General features: G+C 40.1%; 1 protein-coding gene across 2 annotated transcripts; it reads right to left on the bottom strand.

Annotated features, from left to right (window-relative positions):
• Positions 1-840: 840 nt before the first annotated feature.
• Positions 841-24,698, bottom strand: LOC308116241 (ankyrin repeat domain-containing protein 13C-like). Of its 2 annotated transcripts, XM_080474307.1 has the most exons (14): positions 24,561-24,698; positions 23,915-24,438; positions 21,783-21,824; positions 17,433-17,537; positions 12,761-12,846; positions 11,540-11,585; positions 10,522-10,588; positions 9,185-9,329; positions 8,335-8,466; positions 7,549-7,710; positions 4,531-4,610; positions 3,224-3,322; positions 3,032-3,132; positions 841-2,890 (listed from the first exon to the last, which is right to left on the bottom strand). In XM_080474307.1, exons 2-14 carry the CDS (start codon positions 24,327-24,329, stop codon positions 2,760-2,762), a joined length of 1,611 nt encoding a protein of 536 aa, XP_080330433.1. In that variant the 5' UTR covers positions 24,330-24,438; positions 24,561-24,698; the 3' UTR covers positions 841-2,759. The 2 variants fall into 2 exon arrangements, with proteins under 2 accessions (XP_080330433.1, XP_080330434.1); XM_080474308.1 differs by having other exon boundaries at positions 23,915-24,680.
• Between the last annotated feature and the right edge of the window lie 728 nt (positions 24,699-25,426).

Here is a 25,426-nt window from a genome sequence, read left to right as displayed (position 1 = left end):
TGATCTCTCACTGGTCATAATGTTATGGCTGTCCTGTGTATTTGCATTGCTCCTCCGTGTCTTCATACAGTTGACTTGTTTTTCTGTCAGTTTCTTTCGAAAAGCCAATTCAACTTAAACAAATGACAATCCTGCAATCAGGATGTTTCATTACAAACATAGGAAGACCAGACTTAAATCAGACAGAATATCAGAGAAACCAGACAAAAGACACCAGGTAAAATTAATGCGTCTGTGATTCAGTCAAAAAATAAAGATATTAACCCTTAAAGCAGTTGTTCATGACCTTATTGTGGGCGCCAGAGATTACAGGCCTTTTTTCTCCAAGTAAATATCAGGGCCTGTTTGTTCTTGTTTTTTTAATTGAGTAAGTGTATCTATATAGTAAAGCTTGTAGTTATAGTTGACCCGGATCATCATGTTCAGATGGCTGGGAGACTTTCTTCAACGCGCTCCTCTGAAAACATTCAAATGTTTCTCATTTGTGCAGGTAGGAGACAAAGTAAATTGAATCGGGGCCAGTGGTTCAGCTGAACCGATTCAATCTGCTTTGGGATGTCACCATACGCATGCCATTAACCTTGCTCCGTGCTCTTTTCTTCCTTCAGGATCTCTTCACTGTGGAACTGGAAGTTCTTGTTCCTCTCAAGTATGCAGCGAGTGGATTGGCTTCCTGTTTGTCGTTAACTTATTTGTTTCTCTCTGTCCCAACTCTTCTCTCCCCGAAACCTCAACCAGTCCAAGCAGAAAGCACCCAAATCTCTGAGTCTGCAGGTTTCTTATCAACCAGGTAAAACGTTTACATTTCTAAAACCTTGCAATCAGAGTCTACGCTCTTGTTCGTTATGTGGATTTTTATTTTAGCACATTTTATATGAAAATAGTGTCAGAGACGTATGGAACATTCTTTTATGCTGTACAACTGACAGTTGGATGAATGTTATCTCACAAAAAAAATAAAAAAAATTAAGCAGCATAAGTCAGAGAGGATCGCCGGATGTAAAGTATTGTGTCAGAGACACACCTCCGCCAACTGCATCTGGCTGCAATAAGCACTAGAGCATGAAAAATGAAGTAACATTTGGTTATTATGATTTATCTGAATATATTAGGAATAATATTTAGATAGGACACGAATGACTGAGAAACCAATACAATAGTGAAAGGCTGCAAAGAACCTGCTTTTATCAACAATAAGAGCTCATAAACGACAGAAGCATCTGTGAACACTCCGCCAGAGGTAAACTTATTCTGAAATGAGCAAAAGGGCTACTCCACAGACCAACTGCATTGTGCTTCTCACACTTCTGAATAGAAAAGAAATGACAGGACAATAGGGAGAATCTTTTTTTTTTTCTTCTTCTTCAAAACAACACAAGTATGTACACGAAAACAACTGCCACCATTTACAAACCAGTATACTCTCAAATAAACAGATGCTACATTAAAAATAAAAATAAAAATCAACAAAAGTTTTGCTCTTGCGGTTGATCGCCAATACACAAAGGACGAAAAACAAAATGGTAAAATAAAAAAAACGTCAACCTGTATTCATATAGTGTACAGTGAACAAGCCTGGTTAAGTGAGAGAGAAAAAAAAAAAAAAAAAGCTCCTGATCGTGGTTGCTCATTCACCAAGATCTATATTTCTCCCTCCTGCAGGATTGTTCTGTTTGACACGGTTCAAAAATGGTGAATTAAAAAACTAAATGCTCGGTTAACACAACCTTGTGGTACCATACGGGGCCGCAGCTTTACCAGCATCACCGCAGTGAAACTTGCCCATTTCAAAATGTGAGATAAACGCTTCAGCGTCACAACACGTGTGTTTGTGAACTAAACCGAGTGGAGAGCAGCTGGAGTGGCTCGAAATCGTGCCCATAAGTTCAGTGATGCTACCCCATGCCCATAGAAATCATTGTAAGACACACCCTCACAAACTCACAGGCGACTTTATATTGTGCAGAGTTCAAGAGGAATGCAACCAAAAAGCTCATCTTTAGGGTTCTGAGCTACTGATCCGCTCAGAACGGATATCTAATATTGTACATTCTAAATACCACCTAAAAGCAGATTAGCACACTTAATGTCATTAACGATGCAAGTGTAAAAAGATTATCTCAAAGCTGAATAATAAATTTCAAGTGTTAACATTTTTTTCATAGGTAAGAACAAGTAGGAAAAGAACTTAAAAACTCTTCCTGACTGGAACTCCTCTCCAGCGCCCCACACAGTCATATCAGTGCTTCACTACAGGTCAGTTTAAGACGATCCCTTTTTTTTATTAAAATTACTTACATCATTTAGTACAAAGCATCCACTGAACTTCTGTCGTTCTATTCATTCCCCATGTAGGGAGGACTCTCGTGCGGCGTGGTCACTCATTTTAACATCAATGCCCTTTCAATGACGAGGTGTTTAAAGTTACCTGCAACTCCTCCCTTGACTGCCGAGTGAAAACCTGTAGAAAAGGTAAGAGTTGTAACCTGCAACTCTCCGCCTGGAAACACTTTGTTGACAAGAGGAGCTGTAAAACTCTCCTTCAGCTCTGATAACACTATTTTAGTGAGGGTCGTGTGGTTATTTTGTTGCCATCTGGATTAGAACTCATGACGTGTGAGCAACACTAGAAATGGTCAAATACTTGCTGCAGTTTGTTGTTTTGTTTTTTTGCCTCCGGGTTTGTTTTTTTCTCTCTAATTCAAAACACGTTCCATAACATCAGGTTGCTTCTGCTGCTCAAAGCCCAGCATGAGCAGCTAAAGGTCCGGGAAGCGACTGGGGTCTTCTTTGTAGTCGGTGGGAATGGTAAAAATCGATGCGTCAAACTCATCGTAGCGAAACTCCTGAAACGTCACCGTGGCTGTGATGGTAGGAAAGACTGGGATGTCTGCAGAGAGGCAGAGAGAGGAGGCCTTACTTTTAATGGCTACGAAACACACGGGCAGGATCTTTGTGTCGGAAAGGTCAACAAAAACATAGCCAATTACCAAATTGATCAAATCTGCATTGCTCGTGGAACTCAACTTACCAAGTTTGACGGGAAAACCAGGCGGGAGCTTCATCTGAACAAACTCCCTGAGTTTATTAAAGTGCTTGAATGGTGCGATCACCTCCAGGACATTCAGTAACCTGAGACAGGACATGAAACTTGTTCACTTTAAGTAAAGGACATTTTAAAAGTGACGAATCGTATTGATTGCAAGGAAACGTAAAAACTCACGATTCAATGCCCAGAGGGAATTCTTGACTCATGGCTATCGTGGCTTTGAAGTTTTTCTTGCTTTCCTTGCAGACCAGCTCTCTTCCAAGATGAGGAGCTCTGAGTGAAGAGACGATTCAAGCCGAGTATGAAGGCAGCTCAAGGAGAAAGTTCTTACATTATGTCATTAAAAGAGACATTTCTTGCATCTCCGATCATACACCATGTTGTTTTGTGTAAACACATCTATGAAACTCTGTGTAAATACACCAATATCACTATTTGATGACAAAATATCTACTTGTAGTCTGGACACTATGGTTTTGAAATAGTCAAACTTTAGTATAATAATAAAATATATTTTTTAGAAGCACCCAAGACACTGTCCAAAACAAGGGTAAACACAATCAAACTGTAGATAAAAGCTTACACAGAGAATAAAAAAAATAAATCACAGAGAGTACACGTTCTTGAACAGGGGAGTTTTGAGTCTGGATTTGAGCTGGGTAAGAGAGTGGATTTAACGGTCGCCATGTGGATCATGTCGCTGAAGGTGTGGAATCTGCAACTGGAGTGCAGCTGATCGGCTCAAATTACTAACGGGCTAAAGAAGTCCCAACACTTCACACTCACCCAAATAAGTACGCGAGTGAACTAAGGCCCGACTTTAACGCCGCCTCAGTCTGCCTGTGAGGTTCCCACCAAGGTGCAAATGACAGCATTCACACTCTCAAAAATGAACGGCACGAGCAGAGCATTTTTAACAGTGTGCATTTCAAATGGACAATAAGGTGGACACGTAAAGAGTGAACATGATACAAAATCAACTGCACAATACTCATGGATAATTAATTTGATAGACTAAAAGGGTAAAAGTAAAGAAAGCTGATTTTTTTTTTTTAAATCACATTGAAAATGCAAATCACAAGTGTCTTAATTGAAATTACCCTGATCCACTCCACGTTATTCTTGTTTTGGAGTGTTATCAGCTTTATTTTTTCCACCAGTACTTTAATGTTTTTATCAAACATGTTCATTGCGAATTTAAATATACTTGTGTATTATTACATTAATCACTTTGTGTTTATCTATACTTAAGAGTTCGATTTAGATTGGATCACATTTTAAGACCAATTATTAGAGAAAATTACGGAAATCCAGAAGGTTGTCATACTTTTTATTTCCATTTTACATTACTGCGACATTTAATAATTTTGTTGGTATATTATCAGTGTAACTTATGTTTTCATAATCCACTCTTATCAGATCTCCACATGACAGTATTTCCTTCAAGTAAAATGTGTGGTTATCTTCAAAACTACACTTACTTTCCATTGTCAGCAGTGATGTACTCCTCCCAGGATATAGTGTTTGGTGAAGGTGGCGTGAGGGACGGCCTCCTTGCCGGCTAAAGAAAAAAAGCCAAACAATGTAAGTGAAGGGCAGACAAAGACGTTAAAAAGCAGTGTGAGGTCCCACTTAAAAGAGCAATTAATAATCACCCTGAAAAAAATTCGTCACAACAGAAAATAGCCAAACTATATTACAGCTACTGACTTTTGGGAATTCTTCCTCTAGAGCAGTACAATACCCAACAGTAGCCACTAGAGGGCCCCAATGCATCACCACACCATTGACCCGGAAGGCTCAAATACATTGTGCAACTGGAAACACAAACCTGAAAGGATTAAAATTGACAGAGGGAAAGTACCTGTTGGTCAAATTAAAATTTGTTTTTTCAGCTGTGACTGAGCCAACATGAGAAACCCAAGAAGTTAGTTTTCTTTTACCACAACATTCATTTCAAACACCAACACATCATGAAAGACAACTGATAAAAAAAACATGCCGACATTTGTCCTAGAACAGAATGATTTGATCCTTCAGAAGAAAATGGTCTTTGTTCTTTGGGGTTCTCCTTCAAAAGTCAGTTTATTTTGAGATGAAAGAACTTTAATGTTTCAGAGTATGAGCCAGCAGTGGACTGAGTGTACAATGTAATGGATGAGATTAGCACAATTCCATTAAAATACTCAAGGCTGTCAAGAAAAGACTTCTTTCATATATATATATATATATATATATATATAAATTCCTGTTATGAATTGCAAAAACGGCTGACAATTATTGAAAACTGTGGCTCCCACAGTGCTGAGATAAAGCTGAATGGGCTATGGGAAAAATGCCTCTTTAAACTTAACCTACAATCATCGGCTCTGGTGCTTTTCTCTCTGCAACACTGTGCTTGCGCTCACACTCTGTACCGGGCCCAAAGTGTTGTTGTGACGAGGACAGAGGCTGTGAAGACCACAAACTGCTGGTATGCCAGCAACGCACCCACATCATTCCACGGCACTGGGGATTTTAGGTCTCATCCATGCGATCAATGGAGCTCTACCCCATACTTGCTTGCATCCACAAATCAACCTGGCTTTCCTTGATGGAGTAAACACAGTTATGTCACAGCGGCTGTTGATGGGTGTCCACTTATACCAGTGAGAGCCACTAAAAATGTTTCTGGTCACACAGGAACAAGCACTAATTCACATCAGTAAGAAAGGAATGGAGTACAGAGGACCCAGTAAAAATACAAAGCACAACGTGGAACAAAGGGGACTCCACAAAAAAAAAAAAAGTGGGCATTTAAAAGGCGTCGACTGAGTGATGAGAGGCTTTGTCTTCACTATGTGACTGGCTTTATGCTTGGTGTTAAACAAGGGCTTGCGAAGCAAGCTCTGGAACATACTGTAGTGAGGATGGTGGTGGGTGGGAGAGGCATCACTGAAAGCTACAAAGCTTTCAACCACTGGGTGGCGATGCAGGGACTCAAATCCATGCATTAGGTGAAAAAGGAGGTGCTTCTGGCTGTGTGAGCTTGCCATTCTGTTTCTATTACCGAAACACATAAAACATCAAAGAAACATCAGCGGGGACCCAGACAGGAATTTTTCAATAAACTGTGCACATGTGTTCGAAAGAGGTTGCCAGAAGGGCCATGCTGTTTCTACTGGATTTATGTTTCAGCTGGTGCAGCAGTGCAGTACTATCAAGTTTATTCTGCCTGAGACACTTAGATCCTACCCCGAGGTTCCAGCGGGACAGGACAGTTTCAGGATTGGACTGGTGGTTTCGCTGCAGGCATAAGTAAACAACATGGAGATCAGTCGGATGTAAACTTCTTCAACTGGTTCTTATGTTTGCTGAGAAGGTTTCAACACTGATGCACACATATGCTAATATTTGCTCTTCACAGTAACTATACTAACTGTCTGGTAAAGCTTGTTATAATTTAGGTCAACTACTTAACAAAAGTACAAACATTTTACTGTCTTGCGAGATCATTTCAATAATGAATGACACCTCAAAACTTAAATTAATATGTAAACAAAAAGTGAGCGGCCTATTTTAATGACACCATTAAGCAGCAGAAATCTGAATGTTGCATGGATGAAACTTGATAATCAAAGTCGCTGGGGTACTGTGTTTCAATGAATAAGAAATAAAGCGCTGAAAGCCTCTAAAGATGAGACTTGGAGCAGTTACAAGGACTACAAACAGGTGAAACTCATTTGTGAGTTATACTCCAGGATGTCGGAGAGAAGGATAAGATAACCCGACTGGCTTGCATACGAGGCACTTTTAATTTACATTTCTTCAAACTTAAGAGTCAAAACTCACTTTCTGAAACAACTGCTTTTCTGCTTTTCAATTACCGTCCAGTCATCGGTGTGTTTACGCACCCTCAGTAGGCACAATGGTTACTGTCAACAAGCTCGGCTATTACAAGCCTTCTCAGTTCACTGTGATCATTATAACTGAGCTTTATAACTTTTAATATAACACGATGTACCAGTTCTAAACCGTAGTCATTCATTAATTGCAATCCTTTAGTTCATGAGGACAAATCATCAGGGTTGTTTTATAACGGAATTGCTTAGACTAACGCCAGATACAGATACTTTTAACACGACCAAGTAATAAAAAGGCTTTGTCGTCAGAACGGGTGAATGATAAATAGTAGATTTGAGTTAATGGTATTTTTCCTGAACAAAGCAATTATATACATAAAGTCCAAACCTTAAAACAAATCCAACTGTTCTAAACCTATCCTGAAAAACAGACAAAGCAACAGGAAATTGATAAGTAACAAAGACCGTGGAAGAAAAGTGGACTCAGCCAAGTTATGTAGCGTTTCTTCTCTCAAGGTGGATGTTAGTCATCGTGTGTCTCGTGTAATCGTGTTAACAATGCACAGATTTACAGGCCCATCGCAAATAGGTTGTTGGTAGTGACATGACGATGTCCAAACATCCAGGTGACCAGCCAGCGTTGGACGTCTGACTCACCTCGAAATTCTGCTCTATGAGGTTCCCTCCTTTGCTCAGACTCTCCATGATGGCTTTGTTCCTCAAGATGTCCTCCTCACTCAGATGCTCTCGCCTCTTCCTGGATTCCAGCACCAGGCCGTTCACAGAGTAGAAATCTGCCAGGAAGTTTCCCACGCGCTCCTTGAGATAAAAGAAAACCGATAAGTATCCGCCGCTGAGTCACCAATTTCCGTTTTAAAGACGTGTCAGAAGGACAGAAAGCAATACCCTCATATCTCATTCACTGCCTTCCTGCCCTGTCTGTGTTGTTTTTGACCTCAAGCCTATCACCTGTGGTTCCTTTATGGAGTTATCATTGCTGTGTCTCTGGCTTATTTGCTGTCTTTTCTGCCCAGTGTGGAGGACATAAGAGAAAATGTAATCATGTAAATGGTGGTAGTCTGAAACACAGAATAGCAGAACGGTCGGTCCTTGACCAAAGTCATGTGGAACAGAGGTACGTTTCAATTGTGAGATTACAAGCGGATCCCGAGCAACAACATTCATAAGTCTGACAAATAACGCACATCGGCCACAGAGCTTATTTATCACAACACTAATAACATTTTCAACATTCAGTATATGTGTGTGTAATGATCCTTGTGTAAAGTTTAATTTCAATTTCCTGTTTTCAGTGAAGAAACCTTCACAAACCACTCCAAATTCCAGAAATTCCAGGACCAGGTGGACTCCTGTGACCAAGTGTCATGTTTCTGAAACCTGAGAAGGTGTCTGGAACCACCGTGCTTGAAAAGTGAAACCAACCGTCTTGTCCTCTCTGAAGAGCCAGCCAGTCTGCGCTCTGGAGAAGGTGATGGACTTTGTGGACAGCGTGGCGGAGTAAACGTCACTGCTCATCAGAATGTCCACCTCCTCTTCCGTCTCCATCTCGGACTCCTGAATGTACAGTACATGTTGTAAGGTTAAAAATAAAAATAAAAAAATGGCTGTCTTTCTACTTGACACAATCGTCAAAAAATTACTAACAACAAATAAATATAAGCTTTTTTTTTTTTTTTTTTTAGGATAACATCTTTTCTTGAAACAGAATCTGTGAGTTTAGTCTCCTTTGGGTGAATGAAATTAACATTTGTTTATAAAAAAAACCCACACATTTCTAAATTTTTCCTGCTGCACCGAATACGTTAACAAGTCTGTCACAACAAGCATTTTGCCCATAAAACTATTGAGGACTGATACTTAAAGAAGAGTTTGCATACTTGTAAACTCAACAAGGCTGTAGAAACTCACTGGTGCATATGCCAGGAGATGATGCCTCCCCAACAGCCTCGAAAGTCTGTTTCAGTCATTTTCGAGCAACTGCCACAACTTTCACAATCATATGTGGGGATTCATTGTCTTATTCCATCTTGGAAAAAATTTGTTTTATAAATCTGCTGAGCCGGTCTCAGTACAAGTATAAGAAATGCAAATGTATTTAGCATCACCGCTACAACAAACATTTTAATACTGCGGTTAGAGCTCTGAAAACAAACTTGTAGTTCCCCTAAAGCTTAATTAGTGACGGGGGTTTAATTAAACAGTACAAGTATTCAGGCCACTAAGACGCAGGGGTTCCATCCGTTCGTTAAATATCAGTTTTTATTTCACACACCTCGTGATGTATCCGCTGGTAGACTTTCTGTTCATTGTCCAGCACAACAAATGACTCCGAGGGAATGGCGTTGCCATTGAAGATAAAACTGAGATCACCACGCTGACATTTCATATCCATGAAGTCTATCAGCGTTGTATCCAGCCTACACAGAGAAAGTATAAAACATACAAAGGACACACATACGCAAAAAAAAAAAAGATTTACTTTTAAGATTTTTTGCAAGAAGAATCAATGTTGACAACCACAGAGCTGGAATAACTTTTGGCCAATTTCAGGTGAGAGTGTGAACTGTAAGGGAAAGAAAGTGCGGTGTGAAAGTTCAGTGACGATGTGTAATGCTCGGCACTGCCAATGGAAACGACATCTCAATTACATTCCTTTGGCTGTTTTAGTAGCAAGTCCTGAAGGACAACAGCAAAGAGAATAACTGATCTGCTCCCAAAGACCAGACACCAAGTGGCGCTATGTGTCAGTATGACAGTGCAAACATGCTGGAGCGCATGAATGTAAATGAACTTGCTGTGACGTTTTTTTTTTCTTCTTTTTCTCTTTGTCTTTTGTTTCCTCTCATGACTCCAGGATAATAGGAAGGCACTTTGAATACCAAATCAGACAGCCAGGAGCTGTTTTGGAGAATAATGACAAGCTCCACATCACAGTTCCCCTCATATGGAGGGAGCACGCAGAGACACAAATACTGTTTTAGGATCGACAATCAATCTTGACAAACAATGAACTGGCATGGTCCCAAATGGTAAAAACACCTTTCTATCTGCTGGAAAAATGAGTGGCCTGCTCTGTGATACACATTTGCAGAAATATGACTGTGTGACTATGTGTAGGTGTGACAGGTAAACCCTGAGGCTCTTGAAAGCTGCATAATTTTACCCACAAGACACTGAAGTACTGCGATATAGAGTCTCTCAGTAGATTCATTGTTCTCAAGTAAATATCTATGAGGTTGTAATTTACTATGAAACGCAGAAGTAACAGTTCCGTGCACAGTCGCTGACGTTAAGCTTCCTTATGCTTCAGGCACTGATTATACACTCGAGTTAACATACATAAGTTAGATACTAGATTTATGAAATTATGATATGAAGTATCAAGAAAAAAAATAAATAGTGGTAGTTATGTGCAACCGCAAGATGGCAAAAAAAAACCTACTATGCCTTAACATGAACAAAGCACCTAGTAATATTGTAGTGTTCTTGCCCAATCCAACTGTCGACTAGAACATACAGGATTTTGCCGTTTCAAGACAGCTTCAGAGTCGCCTTTCTGTGTTTGACGTTTTTAGAGGAATGAAAAAAACATTTAGAGACAGTACTTGCCTGATGTTGATGCCTTGCTTGTAGATCTTGCATGCGTCTGAAGGCAAGATTCTTGAGAGCAAAGGCACTGCAACATGAAAGCATTCAGTGAAGACATGCAAAACATCCTGAGAGGGCCTAAATTTAGAAAGCTTGCTTAAAAATAAAGTCCAGTATTCACTTTAAAGCTTCAGGGGCATATAACCCTGTGGACTAGAGTGCCATATACCAGCAATAACATGTGGTTCTGCAGTTAAATATTTAATGAGCAACTGAAGGCAAGAAACTCTCATTTCTTTCCCATTATTGGCCAGAAATGCACATATACTTGAACAATTGTTTGAAAGAATAACTGTAAGAATCACTATTGAAAAGACCTGTCAGTCAATTCAAAAGCTCTTTTACTCCGATAAAGTCTCGCATACAGCTGAAACAATCCTGAATGGGTAGTGGAGAAATACTTCCAGATGTCTGTTTCCTTGACTGTTGAATCATCACCATTCACAAATACACTGGTATCTCATTTACAGTTTACTACTATCATACACGCATCATGTAATCTTTCCCAATTTGGTAATTAATCACAGAGAACAACGAGTACAAAGCAACCGATGCTGGCTCACTCTCTGGGGTCACTCTGATGCAGACTAAACAAATGCTGATCTATCAGTTCTTGTGGCAACTTGTTGTGTCTACCGCCACATATTAGGTTGTAAATGTATCGTATCTCAGATCAAGCATGATTTCTGTCTTTTAGTTTTACAATCCATGTCAATTGAAAGATAAAAAAACCATTGAGGTTCTGATATCAGCTGCAGTTTGATCCGAAAAGGTGGGACACTGACGTTAAAGGAAGATGTGTGAGGTGAAGCGATTATCTGCAGGGGACCAATAAGAGTCTGTAATTACATAAGTGAGGCAACCAAATAACTAATTCTATCACAATGCTGATCTGAACCGAGGATGATTCATTGTGAATTTATTTTGCACATTTGTCAGTCAACCAATCTAATACAGCCAACAGTGGAACTTGACTCACCCCAACTTTGGAAGTCCCAGTGAAGTTCCAAGTAAAAGTCCCCAAGCTGTCAATGAGATGTAGACATAATAATTGATAAAATTCTGTACACTTAATTGTGATAAGTGTTGTTCTCTTTGTGGCTGGACCTTTTGTCATGGCTCATTTGTAATATCATGTAAAGTCTATCTTATTTTGACTTGACATTGATCTGAAATTGGGTCAAAAACGAACCATGACTTTTTGATAATGAGGCCACTAATCACCCAGTAGAACAATGAGGCTCATTGTTTGGGATTTTTCATAGTTCTGGACAGCGACAGAACTTTGCGGCAAAGAGGAACAATTCTTATGTGCATAAATGTCTGTTTCTTTATGATTATGATGACACTTGAGCATAATAAAAATACAAACATGACTTGCCTTATCCTTCATCTATAAAAACATGCGCTATTAAAAAACTGTGACAACAAAATTGACCGTTTAAATGCCATTGTTTCACCTAGAATCAGAATGAGCTCACAGGGCCATTCACTTTACATTGGAAAGGAGACAAATTTGCCTCTTTGTCAAAGCAAACCTATCTGACAACGCAATATGGCCTTATTATTATGTAAGGCTGGAATGTACTGATCTTATCATCAGTGGTGGTCTCAATCAATCTGCATGTTATATCAGATGGATGGGGCTCATCAGTTTCTCCAAGCTTTATGATATATATTAGGTGGCCTCTGCTTAATCACCCAGAAAGGATCTTATTATGATACATATAACTTGTGCCTGGGATGACACTGCCAAGCAACCAAGAACACTCTTAAAATTACACTATGTAACATGTCAGATGGCGTGGCACCTCTAAATATTGTTAAAATGTGCTGCGGTTTTTTTTTTTTTTTTTTTTTTAAATCATCTTGATTCAGTTGATTATGTATTTATTCAATCTCAACACGTGCAAATGTGTGTTCCTGTGAAGCAGTGGGTATGTGGATACAGATGATGTGATTCCACACAAGCACATCATGTAGCCTTACTGCATGTAGCTCTGACCAGTCAGGGATTTGTCTGTCTCTGTTCTAGTTTCATTTCAGCAATTTGGAAGTGTTAAACCCGGCTACAGTCTAAGGGGAATAGGTTTGTTTATTTAAATAGGAGTAGAAGTAAAACCAACAAAACAAATCTGAGAAAACAGAAGGTATATATCAGGATACAAGGAGCAGCAGGACCAAAGTAAGGACTATGTACCTCTTTGAGAGCCTTCAGCAGTTTGGGCCTTTTGTCCTCGACGGTCTCCCTGGACTGCTGCTTTAGCTTCCTCAGCAGTGCCGTGACTGAAGAGAGAAGCCGATCAAGAGCAGACACGACACAAAAACATCACTACTGAACTTACATTTGCAATGCTATGAAAGTTCGAGCTCAAACTGATTTTTTCCACTTGCAGTAAGGTGAAGCAATGAAAAAGTTTAATGTTATGTTTTCTCCAAACAGCCAACTTTTTTTTTATAAATAACATTTTGCTTCATTAAATGAAATTCATTACATTTATTCTAGTACATTTAAAAAAACTAACAAAAAAGAAAAAACACTTGTCTGGAGGGAAAGACAACTGCTCTTTTCCAGATGGCCCAGAATTCTGTTCTAGTTACAAAAAAATTAAAATCTAAATAAAATGTTTTTAATTTTTCAAAAGTTCTGAAACCTTTCTTGACTTTAAAGCAGTGCCAATCTTCACTTTCATTAAGACATGGTGTAATGAGCCCCTTGTCTTTTGTCTTGTGTCGACATCCGCTTTTGCTCTGCCAGAGGGTTGAGGGGTTGTTGCATTTTTATTCTGCCACATCATTTGTAGAAATAACATGGATGTGGAAAAGGGAAGTGGATGTCAAATGCTTTTTTTTCATTAGGGATAGCGACAAAGGTTAAACAATGTCTGGGTAAATGGGTGAGACAGCGCTATAGGACACTACAGACTTCTATAGCTCGCTGGTTAAAATGACATAGAAGGACCACTTCATGCTATCTACGCTCATCTCTGAGTAAATACCAAAAAAAAAACCTGGTGTCATTCTAGTACCCATGTAATAGGTGTTTTTGCTGTACTACAATACAACCCAAACATTAGGTGTTTCAGTAGGCATCCACATATCAAACTGCATTATGATCCACTATTGAGGAAACTAAATTAAAATAAAAAAAATCCTTCTGTCCTTCAATAACAGGATATTATTCTAAAAAAAAGAAGAAGAAAAAAAGACAAAAGTATAATTCATTTCTCCCATTAGGAAAGGTACTGCTCTATATTTAACCCATCCGTTCATACTTAATAAGTACACATACTGGGAGTGGAGAGCTGCTGCAGTGCAGTTCCTGGGGAGCTGCAGGGGGTCAAATGCCTTGAAGAGGTAGCTATAGTTGTTACCTGTCTGGGGTGGGATTAATACCCGCAAACCCTTGAACCTAAGCCCATTTCTTTAACCTCTAAGCCACCACTGCCCCTTAAGTAATGAATAGTTCTCATCATCAACTTAATCCTCCATTGCCTTAATAATCTCTTTCTGTAATCTTGCCTACAGTGAAAACTGATAAAGGCAAAGGGCATGCGGTTTCCAGTCACACTGGATTTGGTTTAGAGATGTGCCACTGAGTCATTAAGAACACTCCAAACATCATTCAACCAATGTCAAGACATTCAAAGCAAACAGGCCTCGCAGATATGAAGCTGCCAGTTAATGAGGTGTGCCTTTAAACATCTATAATGACCTGCAAGAAAGGCATGCTCACAGGAGACCTTTAAACCATAATGGGTTATATTAAAAATCACACAGAGCTCTTTATCGCCTGGCTGCTATTGACTTGCTTGTATATGCAAAAGAAAAAAGAAAAGAAGAACAAATTCAACAAATCAGGTTTATTTTAGAGGGTACTTGGTGTTTCCTAGGGAGTTGGGCAATGAGTTCCTTTTTGTGTCAATATTATTTTGATGATTTGATGGTAATTGCAAGGGAATGAAAGACAACGTGACTACACAATTGCTGCATTTCTTGCAGACTATTACTTTGAAAACCAAAAATATTTGGCCTGTGAAAATCAGAACAACCAACATTCTAATAGCAATCGAAAAAAAGGGCAAAATCATTTCTCTGACTTTCACTTCTCTAGGTCTGTGTGGCAAGTCAGCAAACAAATATGCTGCTCACTCCGACTTGTGCTGCCAGTGGAGTCGCACCCAAGGTGCGCAGGGCAGTGTTACAACTCAGCCAAATGAGAGCACAGGCACACATGACATTACACAGGCCAACTGACTCAGACACAACTACAGGAAGAGGGTGTTGTTGTGTCCTGGCTCTCTAATGAGTGTGGACAAGCTCTGGACGGGGCTCCTCCAAATATTCACCACCTCCCAGCAGGACAAGGAAAGGAGGACAATTTCACCATCTGGGTACAGACCACTCAGCAAACACCGACGGGGAAATTTTTTGCCAAACACTTCAACACTAAACCAAAATGACTTCCCATGCTGGCTCTAATTTATCCCCGATGCTGATCAGGGAACATCCCTGGTATTAATCAGGTGGTTAATATCTTTACACACAAGTGATAGGACACATCATCAGAAGCTGAATAATTGGATCTAATTAGCCAACTCCTGCTAAAAACCTGAAAACGGTGCTACTGACAAAAGTTTACTTTGGAGTAGTTGTGTGAGATTGTGGTTACTTTTAGAAGCCAACAGAAAAGGGACAGGTTGCCAGGAGAGAGCAAACCACATGTTGTGTCAGGAGCGTTTAATGTCTGTTATTACAAGCTGAAGATCCACTTGACATAGCATAGCAACGTCACATGGTCCATTCATCTTCCATCCCCATTGAATCCATATTAAGAGAAGGCAAAATCAGGTTGCATTAAAAACTAAACAAGCAGAACAAACATGAACACAACAAATAAGAAATCTTTAAGACATTATTCATCATTAGGAAACTGAGAACAGACTTCCAACACCTTTCAATTTAAACTTTAAAACAGATAGCTTTGGTGAAGTCTGATTGTTTATTCAAGCAACTGAAATCATTACTCGCCAACATCCACATGGAAAATCAGTTTCCTCTCCATTTAATAACACCAACAGGACTGACTTAAGTGGGCTCTTGACGCTCACAACATAGCTTTATTGGTTAAAGGCGACTGAGGCCAAAAATAACTTTTTGAGTAAAACACACAATAAAACCTATTTCTGAGCAACATTTCCATCGTTGTTCAAATGAAAAACATGAAGCGTAAATAGAAATGTGGCAAATGCAAACAAGTCACAATAAACATGGTTGGACATGGATGGGAATCTAGTCCAAACGTTTAGTGTGATTTACTTTTTTTTTTTTTTTTAAAGTGTGATTATTTTCATATACGGTACTTATAGGAAAACTACTGATTTATGGATCTGTAAAACAGAACTCTCATGTAGATACGGTGGTACCCTGTTCTATCCAAGCCTATACAGTTGCTCTCACTCTGAAACAAAGCTCCTCCGTCTCCACCTCCTTCACAGTGTCCTGACAATTGCTGAGTCAGCGTACAATGTGCAACTGTAAGGCAGTACTCTGCTAGGTTCACCGTGTAATAACTGAGTGTTTGTTCAGCCCAGTTGAGAAAACAGCCACCGTTTCCTCCAGTATCATTCAACTTTATCATCCTGGCAGGCAGTTCAAGTTATATAAAGGGACGGAACAGTGCCGTTTCCCAAAGTGAAAAAGCAGAGATGTCATAAACGTGGTCTGTGTTTTACTTCGTTGTGCCACTGAAGATCACAAGTAGGTGAAAAGAGTTCAACAATAGCAATTCTTCAAAGATACTAATTTTTACCTCTACACAACGAAGGCTTAAAGAATGTTGTGGCTCTCAAAAGCTGTCAGATGATCCAGGTGTTTAACAGGCTGTCTTACTGCAGCCATCAGCCAGCCGGGTGAGGCTGTTCCAGTCTGAGTGCAAGAATCAGCCCCGGTGACGCTCCAATTATTGACAAAGAACAAAATATATACTATTTTTGGTCAACTGTGACATAATGATCTGACTACCGAGCGGATTGTCATTTGGTGCAAGTCAGAAAAAAGGCACTTATTACATAAGTTCTGATGAAATAGCTATGCTCCCAATAAAAGACATAACAAAATAACCATGTAGTGGAAATGCTGCCTATAAAAGAAACATTTTAAATCCAATTGAGGAACGGCAAAATGTTAACTCAGAGTTCATTAAAGGAACTGGTCAATAGAAACAATTGTATCTCCTAATCTAGCAAGGTAAGTGGTATTAAAGAGTTCATTAGGGGTGGCAGTCAACAGAGGCTTTTTAAACTGCCTAAAGGTTTTAAAAACTGGCCAGGGGAATAAAATAAAAAATCAGACAAAAACACTGGCATTTGTTGGTTTCAAAACCGGTATCAGTAAGCACTGTGTTTCTACAAGTTCATAGTTACCAATAACCAGAAATAAAACAAAAGATTTGCAACTTTGTACGTTTTATCTTCACTTCAGCTGTAGGTCGAAAACGGGTGAAACAAGTCTATAAAAATAAACAGGCTATGTGTAGTGAGAGAAATATCGAATGAATTGCCTTTTCATTGGGGTACAAAAGCCAGAGGGCCTTGAGGAATGTCCCCTCTCTCTGAGGAACAAAGAAGGCAAGCCAGCGTCACCACTTCACTGGGAGGCAGCAGAGTGGAAAAAAGTGAGGAGCCATTTGTTGCATTGGTGGTGTTGATAATAACTTTTACCCTCTATGCTTTAACTTGTGAAAACCCAAACGGCAACCTCACTGAAGGCACTGTCATTTTAGTACAGGGTACTGGCTGGCCAATATAACACAGCCCAGCTGCAGCAGCTGTAACGTTTCAAAGCTGTTTCCATCAGTCACAGATACTCACTCATCTGACGGTCTCCATAGCTAATGGCCTCAGCAAGGGGACTCCATCCCTGGGCATTCTTCACCTTCACTGGTGCATTGTGGGCGAGCAACAGATGAGCACATTCTGAAAAGGACAATAGGACAAGCGCATGGTCATTTAAAATTAAAACACAAAGTATTCCACCCTGATATCTTCCTGGAAATGGAGTTTGGGAACACAAGGTTCCAAACGTTTTCTTTAATTAGAGGAATTCATTTTTTAAAGAATTCCTAAGCTCATTCAGTGATATGCAGTTGATAATTATATCCTGTATTTTACTGCAGGTCTACCTGAACGTCACAAGTACGTGGCTTTATCCCTTGCACCGAGATCCGATTCTCTAAATCGAGGGTCGAGGGTCTTGCTGAGGGACCCACAGTGGTGACATGTCAGCTGCTGGGATTGAACCAGCCACACTCAGATCTCAAGTCCTCTTCTATACCAACCACAGCTCACATCCTCCAATTGCAATGCAACACTTTGCAATTTGAGTCTGATTTTAGTTTTTTCCTCATTAAAAAAAAAACAACAACCTTAAAAAGAACGTGTAGCCTTTTGAATGGACAGTGAAGTGTTTTCACAACATTATGCAAGTCTCGTTCCTGTAAGATTTAAAAACATATTTTTCATATTGTCCGGGAACTTCCTGCAAGCACGTTTTGTATTGCCATGGTGAATTAAACACTCAGCACTGGAGAAGTCTTATTTTTGTTCAAACTTGTTTTCCGCAGGGGAACCACCCAAAATGAGCGCTACTTAAAAAGCTACACGTCAGCTTTTTTGCCTCTTCTTGTTCAAATGCTGCCACATATTGCTTTTACCAGAATAACATTTGACCGGGTTAAAATGCATTCTGATCCAGGTGGAAGCAGCTACGGTATCTATAACATATCTGATGCCAACTGGAGCAGCTTTCTGTAGCATCATATCAGTGATTTGAAAATAATCCTGGTTTTACAGAGGGGCAGATTGCATATAGGATTGAGACGACAGTTGACCCATTAACAAACAGGCCATATGGGAGCTAGAGTTACACAAGACTCTGCATCCTTTTTATAGCCTCTTATGCTATAATACGACATAATTTAATGACAAACTCCACAAAAGGACATCAAGTGATGCTGTTGAGAGTAACCCTCAGAGCTGTGCTTGTATGACAACAACTGGAAATCAGCCAGAGAGCTTTATTCATTTTCCAATGGCAAGATCAGCAGGAAGAGCAGCACAAAATCCCTCCACTCTCCGGACAGATTGTAAACAAACTGTAGCCGGCCAAAAATGAAGCCCGTTGTTCCGGCTCAGCTGTCAGTTTTGTTGTGACATCATTCATATTGGCATCTGTGCAGCTCTGCCTCAGCACTGTGCAGGTCCAATGAGCAGGAAATAGCAAAAAGGTTAAGTGCAAGACGTTCACAGCTAAATGTATATGTCAGGCTCTCACTGGAATTTTATTATGCTTGTTTTACTACACTTTTTAGTGATCATTTCGCCTTATAATAGTCTGGTAGATACTTTCGAGCTTCTTCTTCTTTCACAGCCAGCTTTTGAGTTAAAATTGTGAGTCATTTAAACTAGGTCCTGTCGTCCTGTTCAGACTTGTTTTTCTGCTTGTGAATACAAGCAATTCAAAAACTAACCTCATGTGGTATATTCACAGAATCAAAGGACAATACAAATATCTGCCTCTTGAAGTGAAAGTGTAGCACACTGTCACAATTCCACATCAACTACTGCATACCCACCATGTTTTATTGATGAGAAATAGGCCAGGGTCTCATACATTCTTAATGACAGAAAAAAATATTCGCCCCAATTAAACACATTATCCCTACAACAAAGGGAAGCATGTTTATCCCCAGAGTGCAGTTACAGAAAAATAAGTGGACATGTTTTGACACTGACACAGGTAGTTGAGGCTACAGTCTTCTCAATAACAATTATTGACCATGTTACTCCAGTAATGTACAGATAACTTGAAGCTGCAAGCATGAAAGTGAAGATTTACATAAACCAAGGCTTGGCACTGAGAAGCTCACACCAGTGTTGACACCAGCGATGAAGCTGAGATTCAAAGACTTGGCTCACACATAGTTTGAATGCAATTTCTTGTTTAATTTATGTCCAACTCTGCACTATATGAATTTATGATACGACATCTACAAACCTTTGTGTTTCTGCATTAGTCTAGCCTGTGACTGCAATAAGAAATGAAGCAGCTGAAAGCAGAGGTCAATATTGAGTAAAATGCAGGCGGTCGGTCAAATACACGAGCACTAACTGTGACATAAGCCCCTGTACAAGCATTTCACCGACATATACAACCGTTAAATCCAATGATTGCGTAATAATAATGACAACATTACACAACCACAACCATATGTCCCAAGCTGCACAACTGCAAGCTCCTGGTCTGGGTTTTCTAGTATTTCTGGTATGATGAGCAGACTTTAATGAGGCATTGTCAATATATGGCTGGTGATTTAAGTCATCACAGAGCAGTAACACTCGATTTGTATTTGAGGTCATCTTGAAGATTTGTGTTGACTTTTGGCAACCATCTGCCATTCAGTTTGGACTTTGAAGGGCCTGCTTATACCTGGCATTAATATGGGATTCAAGTGATCAGATCACATGTGGTGAGCCCTGATGCAGACTGTTTACACCATTTACACTTGACCTAAAAGGTCAAAGGGCCCAGCGTTGTTCTGTCCCCAGACAAAGGCTGGGTGTGGTTTCATCTCGGCGAGCAAAGTATTGAGATGTGTCTCAAGCTACTACAGATGTTTTAAATGAAAACGCGGTGTGAAATGATGACGTTCACATGTAACGCTTGATGTAATTTCCTGCTACGCCAGCGTCCCGAAGCGCATCAGCATGCTGTTTACACTACAACGTGGTCGAATGTGTCCCAGACCACCTCAGGTAGTGGTTCTACATCTGCCATTCTCCATATGCCAAACTGTCCTTGAGTTAGACACAAAATTGCAAATTGCTCCCAAATGGATGGACTGAGCTCCTTGCATGTCAGCTGTCTGTGTGTGACAAACTCATAGGTAATACACTACTAACATGTATGAAACAACGTACAACAGAAACCCTGTCCTCAGCAGTCCAAGAGTGCAGCCACACCCAGACTGATCTCATGCAGTAGCCTTCAGCCTGTCTGTTCTGAGCATCCCAGGAGGACAGGCCAGCAGCTCAGACAAGATAGGCAAACTCATTAGCACAATCAATTCCATGGTGTCCCATCTGCACTTCCAACACGCCACTCAGAATTACCAATAGGTAGTGGCAAAGCATTCACTTGAGCAATGGGAACTGAACTCTGTGAATGTGAACTCTGGAAACCCGTGTTCCAGTGACAGATACTACAAAGATGAGAACGTGCAATACAAACAATTCTATGCCTGAATTGTTGACCAAGAGCCTGCTGCAAAAAAGAATGAATTAATTTTTCAAAAGCATGTTCTGAAGCGTCCTTCTGTAACCGAGTGTAAGCACCGAGTCACAAAGGGGCTGTTCCTTAATGTTTTATGACCACCCTTTCAGCCAAGACTGATAAAAACAAAATAGTGCAACAATTTACACAATCTGTTCAAAAACCAGAGCAAGTTCATCATATACTCCTAACTTGAACATTCCCCCCACTTTAAATTCTCATTTTGTAATGACTTTTCAGTTTCTGCCAGGGAAACAACCAGAGCTGCAGCATCTGTGTCAAACATTCCAAAATTACATTGTGATGATTCTTTTTCACAAAATGCTTCAAACACAGCTAAACAAAAAAGAAAGTGTATCTTAAGCAGGAGAGCTACTGGGGGGAAACCGAATGAGAGCAGACTAAGCAAATATTGTTGGAGTAGAAAATGTAATCTCTTATTTGAATTAATTACCCCCACTGCTCGCTTTAGTTGTTGAACTAACAGTGTGACATCAGAACATCCGTATACATAAAGGATCCTGTTTCTTACAGTCCGATTGTGATTCACTGATAAATATAATCTAATATCTGCTGACAATCAATCAATGATTTTGAGAAAAAGCTCATGAGGACACAAGTTTTTTTTGGGGGGTGGAATTGTGATTTTGCGATGTGGAGAAACTCAGTCACACTGCCTGTCTACTCGTGCATGAGCTTCCCATCTCTCAGGATTTGTTTAGTGAACCGTCACAAGGTCTGTTGGTGCTTAACCAAACAAATGCGCGCACAATGGCAGGAATATCAATTGAACACAGCATCAACAACAGACATACAAGCCTACAGATGATTTCAATTAAAAGACAAATAAATAAGACACAAATAAACCAAATGTCAGTTATGTTACTCACCTTTGTGTCCCATCATGACGGCAAGATGCAATGGTGTGTTTCCTGTAGGAGAAAAAAGAAAACAAGAGTTTACTGCCTTTGATAATACCAGCAAAGTGATGAGATGCTGTGAGAAGCAGTTTGCCTTCAGGAATGTCACAGTTAGCCTGCATTAGGGATTCAGATTGAGAGGCAGAATCTATTCAACTCAAAATCAAATGAAGAGTATAAGTATATGCCAATTGTGTATTCTCTCTCATGTCAGGCTGTCTTAGTGACTACTAACCAGCTGAATCCCAGACTATAAGCACAGTGTGAACACTGCATTGCAACAGTGGCAATGTAAAAATGCACTCTGGCATCTGTGTCAGGTGTGGAAAAAGCTAAGGTTTCTTTCCAGCACATAAAATAAGCGTCATAAGCAGGAGGTGATTCTCTTAAGAGGACCTTAAAGTGCTTGATCAGGTCCTTCTTGTTGGGGAAAAAGCAGCGAGTGAGCATTACTGTAGGAGGTATATAAACAGTGGGTGAAAATACAATCTAGGGCTCTGCTACTGCCCTCACTGAGTTAAACTGCAGAGACAGTGCAGCGGCACAACAGAGGAGGTTTTGATGGGAGGCGAGCGTGTTTTAGGCCTTGACCCCAACATTAACCCCATGATACTGGTACACAAAGGGTCATTTGACCACATCAGCAGAAAATATTTTATTTACTTTAGGGGATACCTTGTCATGCAGACTGCTAGATTGTTTATGGACTGCTCTTAAATAATCTGTCTTTGACATATTCAACCTTCACCGAGATTTCATTTGATTTATTTTAACAACAATGTACAAATTAATACACTTAAACTTTTGTATAATGTGTCATTTCCAGATTTAGTAGTGTCTTGATAATTCAAATAAATTTGGAGTCAGACGGGAGATCTTTTTCTGCAGAATATGAACTGCCTTATCAATTGTCAGTAACACTGGTTAAAAATCTTAACCATGGCTTTAAAATAATTTGACAAAGAACGCTGACAACAAAGAAATACTGTTGCTGGAAGCAAAATGAAGGGGGTTTAATTACAGTAAATACAACTTTGTGCAACCTCGACAACAAGCAAATTCATAACATAACTTATGAAGATATATATTCATCAGAAAAACCTCCATAATTACCACTAACTATTTGATGCAGCCTCATATTTGTGGAATCCAGAGAAACTCAAGATCAGAACAAACACCAAGAAATGTTTCACAGTAAAGTTCAAAAATGAAAAGACGTGTTTTTCTTGTCTCAGTGAATCCCATGACCTTTTGCTGATACATTGAATTTGCGCTTTATAGGGCAATATAGTAAAAGGAGATCATTATAGATATAAAGGGTTCAATTCTTTCCAACTGTATAGCTTAGTTAATATCTCAAAACAGTAACCATCCTAATCTTTGGGCCTGTTTCTATCAGAAGTTCAACTATGATGGCAGTAAATACACATACTCCCTTCAATAGAGCAGGAAAAACAGCCCCTTAATGGGCAGAGGTTTCAGTGCCACAACACACATGTTGAGGTCCTGTTCAACTCCTCGTTAGATTACAATATGTTGTTCTGAAGACAGACCTCATTCTTCTGTTACTCCGAGTAATTTTCATTGCACATTGTCATTGTGCGTCTCTACATGTGAACATGAACAAAATAACACATTAGTTTTAAAAGTTCAGAAGAGGGTTTTTTGGAAACTGAGTGTGTCTATCAGTCTGGGAATCCCACAATTTCACATAGGATGCTTTAATGCATCACCTATAGGCTGTGGAATTTATCATCCAACGTTTAGGCCAGATGATATACTTGACTATAACAGATCCTTCACATTTCCCCACTGCTACAGACTGAGAAATCAGCATGCCCTGCAGGAGCAAACGATAGCTGTCACACGTTGTGTTGTGCTGACGTGAAGGAACTGGCTTTGGAGAAATTGCAGGGTAGAGGAACCTCTGCTCCTCTTTTTTATCCAGGCCTTTGGCAGGAACAAGCCTCGCCTACTTTTCCTATGATGCTGAAGACTGATGGCCTATTAGCTGAAACTAAGCTTCACCGGACCTTGAAATTAGCAGATAGTGGATGGTTGTTGTGGGTCCTGATGGTATGATAAGCAGCTGGTAAACTCACCATGGATATCTTTCTGGGCGATATTCTGCGTCCGTATGAGCGACGACAGGCGTCGGACATCTCCTTTAAACACACACTCGTGCACCGGAAAGTCCTGCCCTGCCCGGATGATGGGGTTTTTGTTGTTGTCATCAATAACATCTGATGTTGAGAGTGTGTTGGTGTTGGCATTATTTTGCGACTGATGGTTCTGCTGCTGTTGTTGTTGTTGTTGTTGTTGTTGTTGTTGTTGTTGTTGAGTGGATGACGACTTGTTTAACTTGTGGTTGCTGAAGATTTTACTCGCTCTGCTCTTGTTGTTCGTTTTGGGGGCGGTGAACGTCCCGGTTGCAGCCTCTTCGTCCGGCTCCAGTAAACCGTCGTCTTTGCTCGGCCTGTGGTCCTTGCGCAGTGAGCGGACCTTCTCTCCGGTCATCTTCTTAAACGTCTGACACGAGCGGAGCGGAGGAGGGTGGTGTCGTCGCCGACGATGACCCTCCGGGCGAACTGATGCGACTCGCCCGTTGGAAGTCTTCGCGCGAACACTGGAAATCGCACAACATGAAAACAATAAATTTCTTCACCGGGCACCCCACGCCCTCCTCCTTAAAATAAAAAGACAATAGGACAGTTGAGAAAACACGGACAACTACCAGATCTCGTTCACCTGTTTAACGTGAAAACAAATAGCTCACTCTCCCTCTATCGTCCAAAAGTGTCGCCACTCGCCAGTTGCAGCACTGCACGAGCGGCTCTATCGGCTTGTATGAAGACCCTGCCGACGTCTTCCGCCCCGAAGTATCGCGAGAGTTTGGTGAAGGGTTACTATCGGTCACTCTTTATAGCTGCACAACAATTGCAGTTTGTATCAATTTTAGAGAAGAAAAACAAACCAGATGCGGTGACAATGTCTGCAAAAAATTTAGTTAATGTGGCAATTTAGACTTAACTTTGAAATAGTCGTTTATAAAAACGTGAAATGTAAAGAATATGTCTAAACATCCATTTATCTGATATACCTTATTTATCCAGTTCAGGGATGCATGGTGCTAAAGCCAAGTCGAGTTAACAAAGTACAGTCAAGGTACCCCCTGGACCGCTCACCAGTCCATCACAGGGCAGACACATATTCACATTCACACCGATGGCGGAATTTACAGCCACCAATTCAAATCAAATACATGTTTATGAATTGTGGCATGAAACTGGATTACAAAGAGAGATCCCATCAGGAGGACATACATCACTGTGGCTTCCATGACTAGCATAAAGACAAGATCTCTTTGAGGACAAAAATGTACACAATTGCAGGATGAATACACGGCATTGTGTCTTGAAGAGAATGTAACCTTGTTTGAAACAGTAACGTAACCTGTCCAAGAAATTCTGGACAGGAACTTGAAGGAAATCACTTGAGTCACTGATGGTGCAGAGCGTTTGTTCACTATGAAGTTAACATATATATTAGCGAATTCAGAGATAGCAATACTACACAGAAGACTCCCTATCTAAATTCTGAGAAGCCGATCCATG

Source organism: Lipophrys pholis (genome assembly GCF_963383615.2).
Source record: "Lipophrys pholis genome assembly, chromosome: 10".
In the NCBI taxonomy this organism is placed as follows: domain Eukaryota; kingdom Metazoa; phylum Chordata; class Actinopteri; order Blenniiformes; family Blenniidae; genus Lipophrys; species Lipophrys pholis.
The sequence above is the reverse complement of the archived record's forward strand: the minus strand, read 5'-3'. Positions and strand labels throughout refer to the sequence as shown.

What these genes read in the sequence shown, in the direction of transcription:
- LOC308116241 (XM_080474307.1), bottom strand. Translation starts at nt 24,329, where the DNA reads ATGACCGGAGAGAAGGTCCGCTCACTGCGCAAGGACCACAGGCCGAGC. An exon ending in CTGGGACTTCCAAAGTTGGG is followed by an intron (nt 10,589 to 11,539) that starts GTGAGTCAAGTT and finishes TTCATGTTGCAG; the next exon opens with TGCCTTTGCTCTCAAGAATC. An exon ending in ACCAGCGGATACATCACGAG is followed by an intron (nt 8,467 to 9,184) that starts GTGTGTGAAATA and finishes CTGTACATTCAG; the next exon opens with GAGTCCGAGATGGAGACGGA.